Below are 23,198 nucleotides of genomic sequence, written 5' to 3'. Positions count from 1 at the left end.
CAGGATGCTGACTACTGCAGGCAATGGATGCAGTGCTGGTGAGGATTGTTCCAGCAAGCCACCAATAGGTTGCTACACCATATCTCACCTTGATGCTGTGTTGGCATGATGAGCCTTAGCCTTCCAATCACAGCAGCAGGATCAAGAAAACTATAGGCCCATATCAAATGGACCAGTCTTAGGAAATTTTTTAAAGAGAGCAGTGTTTACTCAACTCTCTGATTTTTCCAAAAATTATGGCTTACTGTCTGACCATAAGTCTGGTTTCAGACCAGGCCGTGGCACAGAGTCAGCCATCATATCCATCTGGGATGATCTAAAACTCAAAGTGGACAAAAATGGAGTAGCTGCCTCATTACTTATGGATTTATGGGCTGCATTTGACACTCTCTACTATCGCACACTGCTGCAAACACTTCACAATATTGGAATCTGTTAAAAATCTTTTAAATGGATTGCTTCTTATCTTACAGACAGACATAAACTAGTCTACTTACCCCCTTTCACGTCACCTCCTCACACATAACCCTGTGGCGCTCCTCTGGGGTCTAACATATCCCTTCTATTATTCAACATCTACCTAACCCCCTTACCAAATCTGATTAATCATACAACCTCTTCTGTTACAACTATGCAGATGACACCCAAATTATTTTGATAATGTATAACCCCGAAGACCTCTACAATTCAAAACTTGATGACTAAATTTGTGCCATAAACGCATGGATGATGAATCACCATCTAAAGCTCAATACTGCAAAATCAGATTATGACATGCGGATAAACGCAAAACTACCAGACTACCACCATATGGCCTAAAGAACTTGAAGCCCTTCCAACAACATCAACAGACGTTAGAAACCTGAGAGTAACTAAGGATTCAGACTTATCCTTGCTAACCTCACAAACAGTGCCTTCTACACAATGAAAACACAACGTTGCATCTTCTCATAACTTGCATATCAGCATAAACTGCAAGCCGTCATTACACTCGTAATCTCCAGACTTGACTATGCCAACAGCTTATCCCTTGGCACACCCACATTCATTATACGCAAAATACAACTCAACCAAAATGTTGCCCCAAACCTTCTTCTCTGCCTTCACCCAAGAGAATGCATAACCCCCAGTCCTACAAGCGTTTCACTGGCTACCTATAGCTAGAGGGGAAATGTTCAAGGCACTCTGCATTGTCCACAGAGCCTCCCAAGGTAAAGGACCACTATACATACAAATTAAATTCAAGTAAACAGAACACTGCGCTCCAGGCTTGCATCACTTATCATCTTACCACCTTACTTTAAGAAATTCATAGGAGGCACCACTTTCTTGTTACAAGCTGCCAAGTTCTGGAACTAACTACCAGCCAGAATTAGAAGCACCCAGGAGCATATACACTTCAAAAGACAGTTGAAAATATGACTATTTCTTAGATAACTCCACCATCGAGGCATTACAGTCCAGAAAACAGTTACACCCCTGAGTGCAATCCTCATCAACCCACAAACTGCAAACAACTCAGTCAGTAAACTGCTTGTATGTAATATAATTAACTGTAGAGCGTAACCTGAGGGTATTAAGCAACCCACACTAGTCTAACTATCATGAGGACCATCAGTGGTATTGGAAACATTTTGAGAGTGGGGTTGTTGCCATTAGTGTTACATCACTGAAGTCATAGGCATGGTGAAAGATTCCATCATCTTACAAAGAACAAGTGTAGCAAATGAGCTGCGCCCTTTTCAGCAGGAGAGCAGTAAGGAGGTGGTATGTAGCCAATGGAACATTTTGGAGCACACTGTTGCAAATATATTACTAAAAGTTGGTGTCGGAGCGCACTGTCATTTACAGAAACCACATTTTCCATTGAAATGGGCACTAAATTTGCACAGACATTTAGTTTTATTAATAGAACTCCTGAGCGCACCATTTGTAATGTGTGGAAATCGGGTTATGTGAATATTTATCATTTGTGCATCACAAAGTAAAGTGTGTTGATTCAGTTTGATTCTGATAAAACATTTGTTTCCATCACACTTCAGAATTACAACAGAAAGTGCTTCAATAGTGCTTTCCGAACTGTTGATATATTTTGAAATATTTGTACAGTTCAAGTTTTGTAGAGTGGTAGGAAAAATCATCATCCTATAGCCTTTCCTTTCACTTTCAGCAAGATTGTCAAATAGTTTGTTACAAAGTTATCTCACTTTGCATTCAGAGAGATAAAAGTAAACACCAATCTCCATGTTAAAAGAATAAGCAGCAATTTATCAGAAGACAGAGTAACCTTTGACCTCTGTTACACAATTCTGGCACTGAAATTTCAATATACCATTAAGTTGGCCAGGAGTCAGTAATGGGTACTATATCCAGTTACAATAATTGAAACTGGTGATATTTCTCCTTAGCATAGGGTATTCCAGCAGGGCACACTGTATCATACACACACAGCTTCTTCGTATTTGGAAATAGGGCTTTATACAGGGAAGGGGTTTAAGATGGATCTTTCCCAATATTTCTCAGGGGCTAGAACTCCACAAACCTCTTTGGAAATGTTGGTCATGTTCAGCAGAATCAGTTGGTGCAATGTTGGCTTGATAGCAAAATTGTTTCGATAATGGTTTTGAATTTCATTGAAGCCATTTCTTCATGCTATCTGTTTGTATCTACTGATAGTGTTTGGCCCTCAATGTCGGTATACAACTAACAGAATGAAGCGTAAAAAAAATTGAAAGGTTGGTGGGCTGGGCAACAGAATTGGGCCACCTCGGTACCTACTGGGGAATTCATCAGCACCAGTCTTCTACATTGACTTGAAGGCAGCAGTAAGTGGCGGCATAATTTATTCCACCCACTTTCCTCAGACTAAGCTGTGGTTCAGCAATAGCTAGTTTCTGTCCTAACTAGGTTGTGGGAAGCAGACGGGAGCAGCAGGGCCCACCTGATAGCCAAAATATAGCCAAGATTGGGTCCTGGACAGGGATAGCCCAGGGCAGGAGGCACCTCCAACCCTAAGTAAAATGGCAGCTTGGTGGCCCATGCCACCCGGTGTTGAATGGCTAACCAAGTTGCAGCAGAAAGTGGGGAGCGACAAGCAGTTGTACCAACCATGCAGAGATCAGAGCCAAGTGAACAACTTTTCCACAGGTACTTATCTTAGGACACTTGTTTTAATGGGGAAACACAATCATATTAACCCTTTTTAGGGGGCTGTATGGGGTTAACCTCATTGATGGTGTTACAGATCACCGCGATTGATGCCGGCAGAAAGCACGCTCATGCAGCAGTGTCCTCACTGCTAGGCGGATTCAGACCTAACTCTTCTAATTGATATAGTGACCGTGCACATGGCGCCATCTCTACCAACCTCCTGCAGGTTTGACCGCACCAGGTCCGGACGCTTAATCTGCCCTAGCCCGGCCCCTCCCAACAAGTGGCATATCCATGTTGCTCTCTTCTGGACATTAGTCAAATGTACCCAGGCATGCTAATGTGAATGTCCTGATGATAATCCTAATATGTTTTGTAAGGATCGAAACGCCGTCGACTTAATGCACACCATATACACTTCTCAACTAAATATCGCTCGTGTAATGGTGTCCCACTATATTTTGTTTGTAACATCAGTATGTGCTACATACAAACAACTTACTCTGCCTGAGCCTTTTCTGTTACACGTTGTTCATCCTATTTTGCTGAGTTGGATGCAGGCTTGTGTCCCACTTCAAATGTCTTTTGTTCATTTTTTGGAAACAAATTGAATATTAAAGTATCTATCCGGCTGCACAGCTTCAAATATAGTACTGATTGAGTCTATATTCATTGTTTGTTTAATCTTCTGTTTAGGGACCATTGTGTTTGAAACTAGATCACATTTCCACCACAATGATCTTTTCCATCTTGGTACTGTTATTCCCTCCTCATGAACAGCCACTAAAAAAGTATCACTCCCTATAGGTGGGCCTCACTCACAACCTATGTGATACTTGCCAAACATCAAGGAAGAATACGCTTGCATGTGGTGTCGTGATGTATACATACACTTGCACTGAGCAAGGGGCTTCTAGACGCATCTTCCTCTCAGGACTGCTGACATAGAGTTTGTCCAGTCACACGTCTGTGTGCTTAGAAAAAACACAAAAGACGTCTGTCTGCCTAATTGTGCTTTACTGCTAAAATGCTGCTTGAGCCTGCATGGTGCAGGGAGCTACGCAACCCACGTTCAGGATGGATTACTTTTTTGAGGCCAGCATTAAAACTGATTCGTGCATGGCTGGTCTCTGTTGGTAACTGCGCAATGGCCAAAACAGATTAGAGGGGTGCTGGCTGGAGTAATTCCCAGTGGGTAAATTAATACAAGCATTTCCATTCTTCTTGTTTGTGAGTCACCTTAGTTCACGAGAGCTCTCAGACGTGAGGCCCATAACTTGATGTGGTATTGGGATTCAAGATGCAGCTCTCTAATAGGGCCCAATAAAGCTGTCACGAGTTTGGGGGTTGCTTTTGTTGCACTTTAGAGGTTCATGATGGATTCCTCCGTTTGGAATACGGCCAAGGCTGACTTGCATATGGTTGATTCCTGCCAGTAATGGCAATGGGAGCAAAACTGATTGAGTATTACTCAGAGTAATTACCATCTTTTAAGATTAATTCCAGTATTTCCATGCATTATTTACTGTTATCCTGAGCAGGGGAGGCAATTTCCAAATGTCCCTTGGGGGTACGTGTTGCTGATATATACGGCAAAAACTTTGACCTTTGTGACTTCACCATAAATGCTGTCACCAGCAGTCATATACCCAGTGCTTAATTTGTAAACGAATGAGTGTCAGTACACAAAGCTCTGTTAAGAAGCTTATGTCATGTGTTATTAAATGCTGACACGCCGATACTAAGGCTATATAGTCTTGAATTCCCTTTAGGCCTCTTTAATCCACCAGCAGACACTCACTGCCCCTTTAGCTCATTCTTGCAGGTCCCTGCTTGAGCCCTTTCTGCCGATTTTTCCTTCTTTCTTTTCCTCCTTCTTTACCCTTTGCTTGTATTTCTCTCTCTTGCTCTTAGTCAATATCTAGTTAGAAAAAATAAGTGCCGGTCCCAAAAAATGAGTGCCCGTGGGCTCCACCGGAAACCATTGGCTCTAAATAAGCACTTCATATATCACTGAGAAACCACTAGATAGATACATCTTTAAACTGCAGCATGTTAATTTAAATGGAATAAAAACAGATGCAAACAGAAATCCACTGTAAAAAGCAAAAACTATATACATAGGGGCATATTATCAAGGGTTCATCGCCGCTTTAGCGTCACTTTTTTGCTGCTAAAGTGGCGATATTTTTATCACCCAATTAGCAAGCTGTCGCAAACAGGCGTTAGTGACAGCTTTCAGGTGATAGCGGCCGGAATTTCCATCGCCTTGTATGCCAGCGATATTTATCTCTAATGACATGCAAGGTAGGCGTTCCCTGTCAAGATTTCACAAAAACACACGCTAACACCATTTCGCCCTATTATCAAGGATGGCCCGGACCCGTGAAGCGATAAAAATACTCTTGCTAAGGCCTGTTAGCTGCAGGAAGCTAAGACCAGAAAAAATCTGGTCTAAAAAACATGGTGCCTCATCAATGCAGCTTTTGGTGCAGGACAACACTGCAAGTAATGTTGCAGCGCTACCCTGCGACAAAACTACAGTGCAGGAATGCGTACAATCAATAAGATAATGCGCATACCTGTACCCCAGTCATAAAAAGAGGTGCTGCGCTACGACAAGACAGCGTTGCAACACTTCTCACTACGCCCTTCTTGCGACAACATGGATGCGCTGTAATCACTGGACAGCGCTCCATGACGCAAGTAATGACAGAAATGTCAGGAATCCTGACGTATCCGCCTGAGCTAAAGTCACGCATTGCTGCAGTCGTGTCACAACCATGACGCAACTCCAGCAATGCATGGGGCCAGCCTATCCCTGTGGCACTGCCTCACCCTCATGCCTGCCGTCAGGCAGGCGCAAGGTACTGACGCAGTGCCGTTCATGAGGGGTGCCTGAATGTCGGCGTCATTGGAGATCCATCGGTATCATCGTTTGGAAGCATTGGTGGAGTGTTGGTGCGGAGGGAGTTGTTGAGACGCTCTGCGGTGGCCTTGATCCAGCTGCGAGGGGGCGTGATGATGGCACTGGCGTCCGGTGGCCAAGGTGAAGACGTGATTCATTCAATGATGGTACTGCCAGGAGAGTCCGTTGTTGTGGCTGTAGTTGAAGTACCCGCTGGCTGAGGTGGCGTGCTTGACCGTGTGTCCTGCAATGTGGCCTGCTGAGGTGACTTGCTGCTTGCGTCTGACGTCGGTGATAGGAGGGGGTGGCGCTTTGGTCACTGGGGTAGTCCAGGTGGAACATGAGTTCACAGAGTTGTATGTCGTCGGTGGAAGGGAGGCCCTGGTGTGCAATGAGGTCTACAATGGGATTGGAGAATGGGGGGCCTGCACATGAGGGTGCCGAAGAGGATGTTCTTGGGCCTGGTCCGGATCTAGGACTTGATGTGGTCCATGGTCACCCTTGGCACATTAGATTGCGTGGTCAGTCGGAGTGTGCCCTGTAGGTGACGGAAATGCCTCCCCCTTGATGTCCGGGGTGCCCCTTGCGGGTGAAACTGCAGCCGTCAGTGATGGCGAAGGCGATTTCCTTTACGGACCAGAGGTTGGTTCTGGCAGGCGAGGTGGCATACAGGGTTGATGGCGAGGAGGATGCAGGCACCGTAGCAGTGGAGTGTCCAAGAGGAATGCACCTTGGTGCTGAGCGCGGGCCAGGGGCAGACGGACGTAAACGGCATAGCCCATGGGTTGCCCTTTGCACAGGAGACGACCATTACAACGCAGGCAGTACATCGTTAACGCAACAACAACAACGCAGGTGCCTTAACATCGCATTTGAATACAACGCATTCTCGGGTCAGTAATGGGATAATTTGGGGGTGTTTATGGGGTAAAATATGAAAAAATTGTGTTTTTGGGGGTAAAATATGAAAAATTTGGGGGGTGTTTTGGGGTAGAAAAATAAACTTTTGGATCGTGCATTTGTCTCAAATGTGATTTTTGGGTGTCTTTTGGGGGTTCTAAAATGGAATTCCAGGGTACACGTTTGGGTTTGTTGTGCTACGGTTAGTTTTGGTTTGCACTCACTGAAGTGGGAACAGTGATCTTCATGTGTCCGCCATGCAAAACCTACTCTACTGTTGCAATGTGCCTAGTATTGGAATGGAATGCAATGTCATGGCATGCGTCGCAACCACGTATGTGCCTTTGGCACACGAGTGGTACGCCCACTATGCATGGGCGCACACCGTCCAACATTGAGAAGTGCAGGGTGAGGTTGGACAGCTGTGAGGTGGTAAAAGCCTAAAGAACACTGGATGGTGCATGAACGGAGGGATGTGTGTGTGAGCGGGTGTTGTCATAAATTTATTGAGGGAAGTCTTACCTCTAATCCGTCTCTTTTGTCTTCGTAGCTCTTGCTCTTCTACGTCTGCTTCCATTAAAATGAAGTAGGCAGCCAGGCTCCCTCCCCTGAGTCAATCACAATGCTGCGATGCAATTGGGGTTTGAGTATTGGCAATTGGCAATGGGACAAGTCATGCAGCCAGGTGACAGAGGGGTGGGCATGTTATCCATACAGGCTGTAATGCAGCCTGCATTGTGAACAGGGAAGAGCGCATGACTGCTTTGGGCGGCCTGAGTGGGCCGACCAAACAGTCATTGCGAACTTGGGTGTGTATGCCCATCCGCCCATGCCCTGCTCCATGTTTGGAGCAGTCTTGCCCACCACCCACTCCCTAAGGATACATAACATGATTACATCAGTTAGTTATCCATTGTTTTTTCCATTTTGTAATTTTTTTTTTGGCTTCTCTGAGCCCGCACTTTTGCCGTTGCTGCCCCCGCGGGCCCGCACCCCTGTCCTCGCTCATTGCCGCCTCCCAGGTGATCGGTCGTCCACCCTCCGCTAATTAATGGCGGATGCTGCACGATCGTGCAGTGGACGCATGCCGCTGGTACAGAGAAGGCTCGCCTAAGTCAAGCCCGTCTGCGCCCGTCCCCGACTCGACCAGCGCCAGGAACCCTGGATCCTGGGCCACCCACTGCTCCAGCACAGCCACACTCCACGCACTCAACCCTGGAAAAGACAGAGACTGCCAACAGGCCTTGCCAAACACGACCCACGGCCAGCTCTCCGGCCTCCACTGCCGCCAGAGCTTAACCACCACCCCGGACTCAAACACAGCTGACGCTAGCACAAGTGACACCCTAAGATGCATCCTCCTCAACGTGCACTCCGTGCACAAACATGCCATGGAAATCTGGGAGGTACTCGACTCCCTCTCGCCCGACATCGTCTTCTTCACTGAGACCTGGACCAAGGCCTCCTCCTCCCCGACATCAACACCGCCATCCCGGACGGATACAAGATCCAGAGGAAGGACCACCCAGCAGTGGGCCTCACCATTGCCCACAAGAGCACCCTCCGCCTCACCACCTCCAGCTAAACTTTCCCCTCCGCCGAACACCTGCACTTCCAGATCCAGACCAGCCAAAACTCCACACTCTGAGGAACCCTGGTCTACAGGCCCCCCGCCCGGCCGTCGGACACACCAGCCAGTCCACCATCTCCACCTAGATGCCAGTCACCGCCGAAGACACCACCTCGACCATGAAAGGCATCCACTCGTGGGCCCCCACCAACCCATGCCCTCCTCACATCTACCACAGAGCCGCGTCCCCCATGACACATAATCTACAACGCACCATCAACACCACCTTCAAAATCGGCACCTACATAGACGACTGGAAGCGTGCAGAAGTCTGGCCCATGCTCAATAATACCACAGCTGACCCCACCGACCTTAAGAACTACTGGTCCATCTCGCTCCTCCCCTTCGTGGGCAAAGTTTCTGAGTAAACAGTCAACAGGGAACTGACACGATTCATTGATGACAACACCATCCTCGACCCGTCCCAATCCGGATTGCCAAGCAACCACAGCAACGAGCCCGCCCTACTCGCCACCACAGACGACATACTCACCCTCCTGGACCAAGGCTACTCGGCAGCCCTCATCCTACTTGACCTTTCACCGGCCTTCGACACGGTCTCCTAACGCACACCAGTTGCCAGACTACACGACGTCTGCATACAAGGAACAGCCCCAGACTGGATCCGATCATTCATCACAGTAAGAAGCCAAAGGATCAGACTACCACCCTTTCTCTGAGATCCCACGTAAATCACCTGCAGAGTCCCAGAGGGATCATATCTGAGCACGACCCTCTTCAACATCTACATGGCCCCCTCGACGCCATCATTCGACAACATGGCCTTAACATTGTATCCTACGCTGATGACACCCAGCTCATCCTCTCCCTCACCAAAGACCCCACCACTGCCAGACTCAACTCCCAGAAAGGAATGCCGGGTGTCGCAGTCTGGATGAGCAACAGCTGCCTGAAGCTCAACACCGAGAAGACAGTAATCCTCATCCTTGGGACCACACATTCAGCATGGGACAACACAGGTTGGCCTCCGCCCTCGGAAACCCACCTAACCCCTCAGACCACGCCAGAAACCTCAGCATCGTACTCGACCCATCCCTCGCCATGAAACAACAGGTCTACGCCATCACCTTCAGCTGCTTCAACACCCTCTGCGTCCTCCACAAGACCTTCAAAGGGATCCCCCCAGGGTCAAGGAAGACAGTCGCCCATGCACTCATCACCAGCAGACTGGACTATGGAAACGCACTCTACGCCGGCATTTACAAATCCATACTCCGCAAACTCCAGACATTGCAGTACACCGCTGCCAGACTCGTCTTCGGCATCCCCCGGCACAAACACATCAGCCAACACCGACGTAGACTCCACTTGCTCCCCGTGGAGTAAAGAGTCACATTCCAAATCATCACTTACACCTACAAATGCCTACACAACAATGTAACCAAATACCTCAATGACAGAATCAACTTCCACGTACTCAAATGAGACATCAGATCTTCCAACCTCGCACTGTCCAAAACCCCGCGCATCCACAGAGCCAGAGCAGCCCAAAGATCCCTCTCCCACACTGCATCCAGGACCTGGAACATACTACCGGCAGACATCAGAGGTGCCCCCTCCCTGAACACCTTCAGGAAGACCCTCAAGACCTGGTTCTCCGGCTAACAGCAGATCTGCGCCCCCCTCCCCTCAGTGCCTTGAGACACTCACAGGTGAGTAGCGCGCTTACAATTCCCCTGAGTGATTGATTGATTGAGTTATGATCATGTGAAGATTGTTCCTCTTCTGCACTGCTTGAGGTGGTGGGGCAACGCTGTTCCACCATAGCGGTCAAGACGACACTGGGGGCGCGCCATCTACGTGTGATAAGCATGAGCGACTCACCCCCGGCCCTCCTGCGCTACGCGTCCCACCTTCTCCTTGCCTGGACATTGACCCCGTGGCGCAATCCACTGCACTCCCTCCAAATCTGTGACTTAGCCAGCATGAGCCTGATTTCACTGGGCTGGGTACAGCAGTCACCGTGTAGTCCGCTGGTGGACCTCCCGATGCAGTTGATGCAGCAGGGCTCCCTTAGGTGTGTAGTTGCAGCACTCAGACAACACAAGTTGGGCGTAGCACAGGGGCCTCACCCTCCACAGCATCCAGCCATCCCAACATCATCCGCCCTATGATGCAGGGAGACGGCACCCACAGTTGGTAATCCACTCCGTGCACACTGGTGTAGTGGTGGATTGTAGTATGCGATGCAGACCTCACTACATTGGTGCGCAGCAGCGCCTGTACCATTGACTACTCCAAGGTGTGCAAGGCAGACTTCTCACACAGGTCAGCAACGTGTCTCCATGCGACCTGCCAGACTTCACCACCAGGTACGGGCGATCGTCGCACATCAGTGTCTCCCGCCACGGGTCATCGACTCCACAGCTACTCCACTTCCCACTCCAGGCACCAGAGGTAGGTCCAGCAGGCATCCAGGCACCAGACGCAAGTCCAGCAGGCATCCAGGCTCCAGGATCAAGTCCAGCAGGCATCCAGGCACCAGACGCAGGTCCAGCGAAGCATCCAGGCACCAGACGCAAGTCCAGCAAGGCATCCAGGCACCAGACGTAAGTCATGGGAGGCATCCAGGCTCGAGGCGCAAGCCCAGCAGGCATCCAGGCTCCAAGCGCAAGTCCAGCAAGGCATCCAGGCTCTAGGAGCAAGTCCAGCAGGCATCCAGGCACCAGACGCAGGTCCAGCGAAGCATCCAGGCACCAGACGCAAGTCCAGCAAGGCATCCAGGCACCAGACGCAAGTCCAGGGAGGCATCCAGGCTCGAGGCGCAAGCCCAGCAGGCATCCAGGCTCCAAGTGCAAGTCCAGCAAGGCATCCAGGCTCTAGGCGCAAGTCCAGCAGGCATCCAGGCACCAGACGCAGGTCCAGCGAGGCATCCAGGCTCAAGACGCGAGTCCAGCGAGGCATCCAGGCTCCAGTCCAGCAGGCATTCAAGCTCCAGGCGCAAGTCCAGCAGGCATCCAGGCACCAGACGCAGGTCCAGCGAGGCATCCAGGCACCAGACGCAAGTCCAGCGAGGCATCCAGGCACTAGACGCAAGTCCAGAGAGGCATTCAGGCTCCAGGCGCAGGTCCAGCAGGCATCCAGGCTCCAGGCGCAACTCCAGCAGGCATCCAGGCACCAGACGCAGGTCCAGCGAGTCATCCAGGCCCCAGACGCAGGTCCAGCGAGTCATCTAGGCACAAGACACAAGTCCAGCGGGGCATCCAGGCTCTCATCCTGCTAATCCTGGATGTTGGGGGGCTTGAGGGGGTTGTTGTTAGCGCTGCACTTGGCCCTAGGTGCTCAAATCTGCATTTTACTTTTTTTTTGTACATCTTTTCTATGGTAGGTGGACTGATAAGCTATTTTTTCTAAGTCCACACTTGCGGGTTAGGGTGCGTTTTATTATCGCTAAAAGCTTATCGCTGGATTCTGCCCGCTATCAGCGGTTTACCTATCGCCATCGTGCAGCGGTTAGCGGCAGTTTTCATGGAAGCAATTGCCTGTTAGCGACGTGTTGATAATACGTCGCTAACAAGGCGAATTAAAAGGGCGACAGACAGAGATAAAAAAAAATACCGCTAACCTAGGTTTGCGATAGTTATCGCCAGTCCTTGATAATATGCCCCATAGAGTAGAAGCAGTTTCTTTAAATCATAGAGGTTGCAAAGCTGTCCAATTGCAACACCTCAACACTACTTAGCAAATGCTACCATTTAGTTATCCAATCTGCCCCATGTAGATTACGGATTTAAATAATTTTCTAGCTAGAGTAAAATATGTTTACCAATAGCATGTTTGTTTTCTCTTTTAAGATAGTTAAGATCACTCACTGTTGCCGAGTGGCTACATGTCGCGTGCTAGTCCTGACTTTTCTCCCAAATCAGATTGCTTTCTAATAAATATAGCTTTGAATCTATCATTGTAAGTTTTGACTCAAAAATCAAAAGCCCCATAATGCTGTCGGCTAAAACCCCTGGCCTACTGAAGTTTTCACACATGACATAAGCCTAGTTGGCTGCTAGGAACATAGGCGCAGATTTATGAGCCCCTTGCGCCACTTTTGCGTCACTTTTCCCATGTTAAAAGTGACGCAAAAGTGGCGCAAGGGGCTCATAAATCTGCCCCATAGTCTGTGAAAATACACCCAAAAAAATGTAATTCTTCATGCAATATTTTAGGTTGTCTCATACTAGTAGTGTAATAATGGCATGTCACCTTTACAACACATTTTTTACAAAGTCCTACCTTTACAAAAAAAAGCTTTTACAAAGCATGAGCCTTTACAATGAGTGTCTTAACAACGCATGTCTTTACAAAGCATGTAAGCAGAAGAAGGTAAGTATTAGTAATAAGGTACGTTTTTAGGTTCCGCGGTGGGTAGAGTTAAAGAGAGGCAAGGGATTTTTAGTGTTAGGTGTTGGCTAGAGGTAAAGAGGGCAAGAGGTGTTAAGGTTATATGGATTGGATGAGTACAGTTAAATGGTGGTAAGGGCTTTTTAGGGTTCAGAGGCAGGAAGAGGTAAAAGGAAGTAAGACTAAAAAGTTTATTTTGAAAAAATGAAAAAGGGGGGTTCCCCTAAAAGTAATATATATATATATATATATATATATATATATATATATATATATATATATATATATATATATATATACACACACACACATGAAGGTAGGCAATTCCTGAAACAATAAAGGAGCGCACAGCACTCTGGTTCAGTTAATTCAAGTTTAATGTGCGCTACAGCAGAGGCACAAAACGCCAATGCGTTCCGGTGCTGTGAGTTAGCACCAAAAAGCATTGGCGTTTAGTGCCTCTACTGTAGTGCACAATAAACTTTAATTAACTGCACCGGAGAGCTGTGGGCTCCTTTATTGTTCCAGGAATTGCTCACCTTCGAGTTTAACAGCGTGCGGCAAAGCACTGTACTCCACAGCACCACTGGCATTCAGGATGCCAGAGGGAAACTCGCCGGAAACTTGTTCTCGTAGATGTTGAGCAAAGGTAGGCACTCTTGTTCTTCATCCACAAAGAATTTTATTTAGCACCATGAAATTAAACGTCCACACGTTTCGGCTGAATAACACAGCCTTGTTCACGAATATATGTGTGTGTGTGTGAGTGTGTGTATGTGTGTATGTGTGTCATGTGTGTGTCTGTGTGTGTGTATGAGTATGAAAAAAACAAATGTTAAAGCTTAGTTATAGGTAGGAAAAGGTATTTTCCCTATACAAACCAAGTTTAAACTACACAAACGTAAACAATTATAAAGGTATAATTAAAAATTCATTTACCATTTATCCACCACCTTCAAATTATTATAAGTAGTGGACCTCGCTACAAACTCTTTACAGCTCACTAACCAGACAACACTAACTATAACAAGCCACTCTACCATGCACTGTGTTGTTACAAATAATGTAATTTGAGAAGTTAGAAGTGTTGTTATGAATGGTATGATTTCACATGCTATAAGTGTGAAGCAAGCAAGGGTCTAAACAGTGCATGGGAATGGCATGAGTTACAGTTAATGTAGTGTGGTAAGTGAGGTGACAAGACTGTGCTCGGAGGTGTGCGACTTATAATAATTTGAAGGTGGTACGTAAATTCTAAATTGAAGTTATAATTATAACTTTACAATTTTTAATGTTTCTGTATTTTAACTAGGGTTTGCATAGAAAGAATACGCAACAAATTTCTAACTATAAATTATCCTTAACCTTTGTTTTTTCATTGTATGTTAATGGTATTTATTTATTAATAAAATTGTGTTTCAAATCGCAGTGTGGAATGTCACTGATTGGAGTGTTGGAAAGTGTATTAGAACATTGGAATTTTGAGAGCTCCATTGAAAACAATGGAGTGCTCTGGGCTTCTAATGACTGTTAGAAGCCCAGAGCTCCAATATTCCAATGTTGTCCTTCACAGCTGTTGCTGTGAACAAAGGTCTCACGGAGCGGCTCCGTGAATCCTTTGTTTTATTTGCTAGAACATTCAGCCCTCTAGTGATGGAATGTTCTAATAGCCTCATAGCCCTCCGTAGTTGGGCTATACCAGTATGGAAGTCCCACTCCCTTGTTAAAGACCCCCGCCTTCAGATCTGGCCTTCAACGCTGGAGGTGGCCTTTAATGGCCTATATAGCCCACTACAAGGCTTTAGTGTAGTACAGTACAGTGAAGCTGAGAGTCGTAGACTGGAGTATTGTAGAGAGGAATAGAGTGCAGTCGAGTACAGTGGAGTGAAGTGACATAGCGCACAGTGGAGTAAAGTGTTAGACAGTGGAGTGGCGTGATGTGTTGTATTGTGGAGTATCGTAGAGTTGGAGCGGCATGTTGTACAGTGTAGTGGCATATCAAGCAGTAGAGCTGAGTGTTGTACAGTGGAGTGTTGTCAACGGAGTGTCATGAAATGGAGTGGGGTGGAGTGGAGTGTCATCGAGTAACATAGAGATTAGTATATTGTAGTGACATAGAGTGGAGTTCAGTCCAGTAGAGTGTTATATAGTTAAGAGTTGTCGAGTGTAGTGTCGTGAGTAGAGTGGTGGAGAGTCTCATACAGTGTTGTGTTGCACAGTGTAGTATCATTATTTGTGAGAACACATTGCATGATAGAGTGGCGAGTTATAGTAGTGCTGACTAATTAGCAAGCTAAAAAGAGTGTGTAATGTGGTCCGCTTTTTATAATAATTTGAAGGTGGTGATAAATTGTAAATGAAAATTATAACTATACCTTTAGAATTTTTAAAGTTTGTGTAGTTTAAACTTGGTTTGTATAGGGAAATTAAGTTTTTTTTTCATTCAATTTCTATGTTTTAAAAAAATAATAATAATTGAGTTCCAAATCATAGAGTCCAGTGTCACAAGCCGAGAGTTGTTATGTGCAGTGGAGTATCATACAGTACAGTGGAGGAGAGTGTTGTGAAGTCTATTGTCATAGATTGGAGTATTGTAGATTGGAATTAAGTAGAGTAGAGTGTAGTAGTGTATTGTATAGTGTTAAATAGTGTAGTGACATGCATGGTGTCTCATATAGTGGAGTCAAGTATCGTAGACTGGAGTAGCAAGGTGTACAGTGGAATGGCGTGTCAAAGAGTAGAGTAGGGTGTCATAGAGTATTATAGAGTGGAGTATTGTCAAGTGGAGTGTCATAGAGTACAATGGAGGAGAGTGTCGTAGAGTGTCATAGAGTGGAGTGCTGTGTCATATAGTGGACTGGCATATCATAGAGAGAAGTTGGGTGGCATGTCGTTGAGTGTCATACAGTGTAATACAGTGCTGTAGAGCGGATGGGCACAGAGTGGAGCACAGTGTTGCAGAGTGGAGTTGAGTGTCTGACAGTGGAGTGGCATAGAAAGGAGTATAGTAGAGTGGGGTAGAGTGAGATAAAGTATAGTGGCATAGAGTACACTGGAGTAGGGTATTGTAGAGTGGAGTAAAATGTAATAAAGTGGAGTGGCGTGTTATAGACTATAGTGGTGTGGAGTGCAGTAGAGTGCAGTGGCATAGCATACAGATTAATAAAGTGGCATTAATTGGAGGCCGTGTTGTACAGTAGAGTGTAGTGGGGTGTCATACAATATTGGAAATTGATGTAGACTACAGTAGAGTAGCATACAGTCTAGTTGATTTTTGTAGAGTGGAGTGATGTACAGTGTTATAGTATCTGGTACTGTGGATTGGCATAAAGTGTTATAGAGTAGTGTGGCATCGAGTAGTTTAGAGTGGAGGGGAGTGGAGTGGCGTACAGCGGAGCAGTAGAGTAGAGTGGAGTACTGTGTCAGAGTAAAGTGGACTAAAGTGGGGTGCAGTGGCATACATAGAGTTGTGTACATTGTTGCATAGTATACTAGAGTATTGTAGAGTAGAGAGTAGAGTCTCGTACAGTGGCATACAGTATAGTACAGTGTTGTACAGTGGATTCAAGTGGTATAGATAGGACTGAAGTGTCAGAGAGTGGCATACAGTGTATTAGAGGGTTGCAGAAGTGTTGTTGAGTGGAGCTGCATAGAGTACACTAGTGTGTGAAGCATCTGCATAGAGTGGATAGTTGAATAGTAGCGCAGAGTGAGGTAAAATCTCGTACTGTGGAGTAGAGTTGAGTCGAGTGGTGTACCGTACTGTGGAGTAAAGTACATGTGGAGTAAAGTACAAAAGAGTGTATTGGTGTGCCATAGGGCATAGTGGCATGGAATGGAGTGTACTGGTGTAGCGTAGGTAGTAAACTGTTATAAACTGGAGTGGGGTCTCGTACAATAGAGTGGAGTGCTGTGTCGTAAAGAAAAATCTTGTATAGTGGAAAAGATTGTTGTACATTGGAGTGTGGGCACAGAGTGGCAAAATGCGATGCAGCGGGCGCTACGAAATTCGTTTTATTTCTTTTATTGTTTACTTACCTGCAATTTTCCATATTCCGGTTTTTAGAACCCCCCCCGCCCCGCCATTCCGCTCCACGGAACTCCCTCCACGGGCCGCGGCTGGGTACATTACAATGCAATGTGGTGCATACAATGTAAAGTATTTCGTTGTAATATCTGATACTCGTAATATTAGCAAAAGACATCCAAAATTCGGGGCTAAATGGCAACCTTAAGTCAACATGCTCACCTCATGTGCCCTCAGAGCAGTGGCAGCTAGCTTCAATAAAAAAATTGTGGGGCATATAGGTGCTCGACTCACCATAAATGCGGGAGCGGGAACACAACCGGTGCGGCCTTCCTGCTTGTGGAACGCAGTTCCAACCAATCCTGAAGCTGTTCTCATGCTGTGAAAGCAGTTCCAGGATTGGTTGGAGGAGGCTCCCCCAGCCCTCATTTTGAGGCTCGGGGCCTGTGCCAGCAACTCCCAAGCTGTTTCACAGTCTTTGGATTGCTGGGTTTAAAGTGCGCATGTCGGGCTGGCCGTCGCAAGATGGCCGGCCAATCTGATATGAGCACTGTAGACCAGTGCTGTCATCCTGCATTTGCAAGATTCAACCCCACCCTCATGCTATACACAGCGCAAAATGGTGCGGTGGCAAATAAATAGAATGGCAGTGACTTGCCATTTTATTTATTTGTGTTTGCCTGTTGCGCTCGCTCCTGAGGAGAGGCCGCCCCTGTCTCAGAGCCTTCCCTTGATACAGGCATCTGGCAGTTGTGGGAATCTTAAGACAATACCTCTTTTAATTGCCACTGTTTAAGTTCCTTGCCCCTCTCACCTCATCTTAACGAAGGCAAAATAAACCATGCCAGTACCAAGGAAAAATGGTCAGACTCTGGGGGATGAAAAACAAAAATCATCACTATGTAATATCATTTGTCAGAGACGGATGGGAGTAGGAGATTGTCAACAGGACTATAGATCTGGAGTTGCTGTAGGCAGCGACTGTCTGCAAAGCAGGGCCGGAACTTTTTTTATTCTTTCAAGGGGGCAGCAACCTCATTGACCTATACTCTGTCACCATAGGGCAGCTCAGTAAAACACCTATGCTCTATCACCCTAGACTACAGGCTGCACGCTAAACAACTACACTCTATCACCCTAGAGGCAGCACGCTAAACAACTACCCTCTATCACCGTAGGAGCAGTGCGATAAACACCTATACTCTACTACCCTAGGGAGCTCGTTAAACACCCATACTCTGATCCCCCTAGGGAGCGCGCTAAACACTTATACTCTATCACCCTAAGGAGCGCGCTAAACACTTATACTCTTTCACCCTAAGGAGCGCACTAAACACCTATACTCTGATCCCCCTAGGGAGCGCGCTAAACACTTATACTCTATCACCCTAAGGAGCGCGCTAAACACTTATACTCTATCACCCTAAGGAGCGCGCTAAACACCTATACTCTGATCCCCCTAGGGAGCGCGCTAAACACTTATACTCTGATCCCCCTAAGGAGCGTGCTAAACACCTATACTCTATCACCCTAAGGAGCGCGCTAAACACCTATACTCTGATCCCCCTAGGGAGCGCGCTAAACACTTATACTCTGATCCCCCTAAGGAGCGTGCTAAACACCTATACTCTGATCCCTCTAGGGAGCGCGCTAAACACTTATACTCTATCACCCTAAGGAGTGCGCTAAACACTTATACACTTTCACCCTAAGGAGCGCGCTAAACACCTATACTCTTTCACCCTAAGGAGCGCGCTAAACACCTATACTCTGATCCCCCTAGGGAGCGCGCTAAACACCTATACTCTATCACCCTAAGGAGCGCGCTAAACACTTATACTCTTTCACCCTAAGGAGAGCGCTAAACACCTATACTCTGATCCCCCTAGGGAGCGTGCTAAACACTTTTACTCTGATCCCCCTAAGGAGCGTGCTAAACACTTATACTCTATCACCCTAAGGAGCGCGCTAAACACTTATACTCTTTCACCCTAAGGAGAGCGCTAAACACCTATACTCTGATCCCCCTAGGGAGCGTGCTAAACACTTATACTCTGATCCCCCTAAGGAGCGTGCTAAACACTTATACTCTATCACCCTAAGGAGCGCGCTAAACACCTATACTCTGATCCCCCTAGGGAGCGCGCTAAACACTTATACTCTATCACCCTAAGGAGCGCGCTAAACACTTATACTCTATCACCCTAAGGAGCGCGCTAAACACTTATACTCTTTCACCCTAAGGAGAGCGCAAAACACCTATACTCTGATCCCCCTAGGGAGCGTGCTAGACACTTATACTCTGATCCCCCTAAGGAGCGTGCTAAACACTTATACTCTATCACCCTAAGGAGCGCGCTAAACACCTATACTCTGATCCCCCTAGGGAGCGCGCTAAACACTTATACTCTATCACCCTAAGGAGCGCGCTAAACACTTATACTCTATCACCCTAAGGAGCGCGCTAAACACTTATACTCTTTCACCCTAAGGAGAGCGCTAAACACCTATACTCTGATCCCCCTAGGGAGCGTGCTAAACACTTATACTCTGATCCCCCTAAGGAGCGTGCTAAACACTTATACTCTGATCCCCCTAGGGAGCGCGCTAAACACTTTTACTCTATCGCCCTAAGGAGCGCGCTAAACACTTATACTCTGATCTCCCTAGGGAGCGCGCTAAACACTTATACTCTTTCACCCTAAGGAGCGCGCTAAACACTTATACTCTATCACCCTAAGGAGCGCGCTAAACACCTATACTCTGATCCCCCTAGGGAGCGCGCTAAACACTTATACTCTATCACCCTAAGGAGCGCGCTAAACACTTATACTCTATCACCCTAGGCATCCTGCCTAATTGCTAGCTCACCTAGCAACTGAGCACTAAGATTAGTTAACTCAGCACCCTGACCTTAGACACTGTCCACAGAGAAGACTGGCCTCAGGGCACTCTCTTCTCGCCCTAAATAATGGTCACTAAACATGTTGAATTGATTTCTTTCAGCGGTGGCAGAGGAGGAGGAGGGCTTGTCTAGAGGCAGCAGCGGGGACTCTAGCAGGTGCATCAGCACAGCCATTATCCACCCACGAGCACCGGAAGAGGATGTGCGGCGTGAGAGCCCTGAATGCCAAGAGGCAGGTAAGAGGTAAAGAGCAGTCATCCGCACTGCTCTAGCTATAAGACTTCCAAACTCTTTCATCTCCAAGAAATATTCTCAGATATAAAGACGTGAACCTCATGCCCGTAATTGGGCCTTGTGTGTTCCGAGGCAAATTAAAGACTCAAGGAGCGAAAATAAAACTAGTGCACCCTGTCATTTTGAGGAGTATTGGGACTCTGGGCAAGTTATATTTGGGTCCATGTTCAGAATATCATTGCATTTTACTACCCATTTTTTGAAAAACAAACCTGCATGACTCCAAATAATACTGAATTACATGTTATACTTTCGAAGAAAGGGGTTAGGGTTACGCATAAATAGTTGAAACAAAAATCCTTGACATACCACTGAGTAAAAAGAAACAGAATCAGAAGTAGAGGAAGGCAAAGAGCGGGAGCGAGGTTGAGATCCAGAAAAAGACGGAGGTGAAACAGAGAATGTTCGCTTTCCGTGAGGGCCACTTTGCAAGTGGGGGCCTGGGCAACTGCCCACTCTGCCCATGCTTTGAAACGTCTCTGCCAGCGCATGTCCTCGTCGGAGACACAAGAATTAAAACCTGGTACACCGAGCACACTTGCAAAGTGTGCACTTACCACAGAGCTCTTGCATCATTTGCACAAGTTTGCACTCTCCAAATCTACCACAAGCAGATCTCAAGCAAGAAAATAATGTGCAGCAAAAGAACCCGCTGGGCATAGAAACACCAGTCAAAACTGTAACATACCATCCTACCGTAACCACACAAGCTTTGCAGAATTAAACTCGCCCGCAGCACAGCTAGTGCAAAAGTTATCAATGAATTGTTGGCCCAATCAATAGAGCAATGGCCTTGAGGCTGGAAGTATAGTGCCTTTCGATTGTATCTATTAAAAAAAGTGCTAATTGCAGTCTTTTATCAATGAACTAGTTGCTATTGCTTTCCAAACATTGAGTGCTGAGCAAGGGGACAGGGAGGTTTTGACAGAGCCTTTGGTGAGCAGTTTTGAAAATACCACATCTACGATCAGAAAAAAGATATCTCCTTTGAGATCAATGGCTGATATTTACCATATGTCCGTGATCATACCTAGATTTATGACAGGAGTTCAAATATTAGTGATGGCTATTAAAATCAAACAAGTCCAACGTGAACATGACAAACGCCAGCTCTAGGTTCACCATACGCATCCGGCTGGACTCGGATTTTTTACCTGATGTCCAAATTCAGATCTTTTTAGAAATATGTGTTGCTCAAAAATCAGTGACAATGCACATGTCCTCCCGTCCCCTCTGATGACACATGGAAGTTACACACAAATCAGGACTAATTGAGCAGCAAACATGAAGCACTATGGACCTGATTTAAGTATGGGCGGACAGCCCGCCGTTCCACCATGGGCATGGAGTAACTTACTCCGTCCACATGGTGGAGAGGCCGACCGCCCAATTTATGAATAACTGCCAAGCAGGTGGTCATTTATAAAAGCACTGCCAGGAACCGCCATGAAAGCGGTTCCTGGCAGTAAATATTACTCTGTGCTATGGGTCTGCATCAGCAGTACGCAGTCTTGTAGCACAGATTAATTGTTTTTTCTTTGCGAAAAGAAAATTCCGAAACAGAATTTTTTTTTTGCGAAGAAAAAAATAAAATGGTCTTGCCATGGGAGTCTTCTCCCATTGGAGGGGGGGGGGCATTTTAGTGGTTTTACTGTTCCTTACGGCCAGGTTTTACCTGGCTTTAGGAAACAGTAAAAATGACTTCATGTCCACCCATCTAAATTGGGCAGGCGGATATGTAGCCATTTCTCCAACAGCCCAGTGCATCAGGGAAGTTTGGCCACAGAGGAGGAGTAGTCTCTGCCAAGGCCAAACTTAAGGTCTGCCAACAATTACATTTGGTGGATGGGCAACTATATTGGCGGGAAGGGAACTCTGTTGCTGTTGTGACGGAATACCCTCTCCACCAAGATATAAATAAGGCCCTAAGTCTTTAAGGTGCATAAATGAAAGGTTAACGGCCTAGAAAACAAATTCTTTGAACAGCAATTATAGCTATCAAAGTGTGTGAGTTCGCCACATTAGTCAAGCTAACAAAGAAAACCGAAATGCAGCGTAGAGGAAACTTCCATTCTGTTGCCCACAGTGCTACATGTAGTGAGCAACATTACGAGGCCCTATGGCCCGACACATAGCAGCTGTGGAAGAAAGCATATTTTGATAATTTTTTTTTTGCCTTTTGGACATGTCTCTAACCGAGGCATTGTTTGTTCAGTGATACAGATACGAGAGACTGCATAACAGCTTCACTTCCCCTCTTCATGAAGAATTATTGGGGAGAAAAATATAACGAGACCTAAGAATCTCGACAGACACGAACATTGGTTTCTTGGGGAAATTAAGGAGTACTGTCATCCGAATTCAGGCCCGAAAGCTTCCTAAAGTATGCAGGGATTGTACATGGCTTAGCATGAAGTAGTAAGGAAAAATACTAATCATTCAGCTGATAAAATAATCGTGAGGATGAATATATAGATATATGCGTTAGATGGGGTGTAAGACAAGTATTACAGCTAGTATGGATGTGCGATGTTAAATGCTTTGGGTGTTTCTAATGTTCATCTTATTTTATATTATGGCTGCTAAGATTACTATAATAAATTCCATCATTATGATACACAAGGTTTGTGAGCTAATTATACATAATAAATAACCTATTATTATAAAACACCAACAAGTGTGAGCGCCTTCTTCAAAAACATTTCAGAAAGTAGTTTTGCCTGCTGTGACCCAGCTTGTTTGGATGGTAATATTGGTGACTCATTACAGAACTCAATGACGCAAGAAAATTAATTTTATGGTGCAATGACTTATTTCAAGGCACATCCTAAGAATCCCGAGCGGGTTTTGCAGTAGCAAACACTTTTAATACCGCTTTTTCACATTACTTATAAACAAACAGTGAGTCTCACCGGCCTACCCATAACTATCATCAAAACAAAGTATAAATAAGAAAGTAACCATGCCTGCTTGCTCCCAGCTTGCATGACATGTGGGAAACTGCTGGGGAATTTTTTTTGCAGGCATC

General features: G+C 46.2%; 1 protein-coding gene across 1 annotated transcript in view; it reads left to right on the top strand.

The window, feature by feature from the left end:
* LOC146856451 (zinc finger E-box-binding homeobox 2-like) overlaps positions 1 to 23,198 on the top strand; it is a 510,780-nt gene that overhangs the window by 370,564 nt on the left and 117,018 nt on the right. Inside the window, exon 3 of the mRNA XM_085654619.1 lies at positions 19,978 to 20,112. Coding sequence (XP_085510745.1) covers positions 19,978 to 20,112 — 135 coding nt within the window. The remainder of the gene's footprint in view (positions 1 to 19,977; positions 20,113 to 23,198) is intronic.

Source organism: Triturus cristatus, chromosome 4_1 (genome assembly GCF_964204655.1).
Source record: "Triturus cristatus chromosome 4_1, aTriCri1.1, whole genome shotgun sequence".
NCBI classification, from domain to species: Eukaryota; Metazoa; Chordata; class Amphibia; order Caudata; family Salamandridae; genus Triturus; species Triturus cristatus.
The sequence above is the reverse complement of the archived record's forward strand: the minus strand, read 5'-3'. Positions and strand labels throughout refer to the sequence as shown.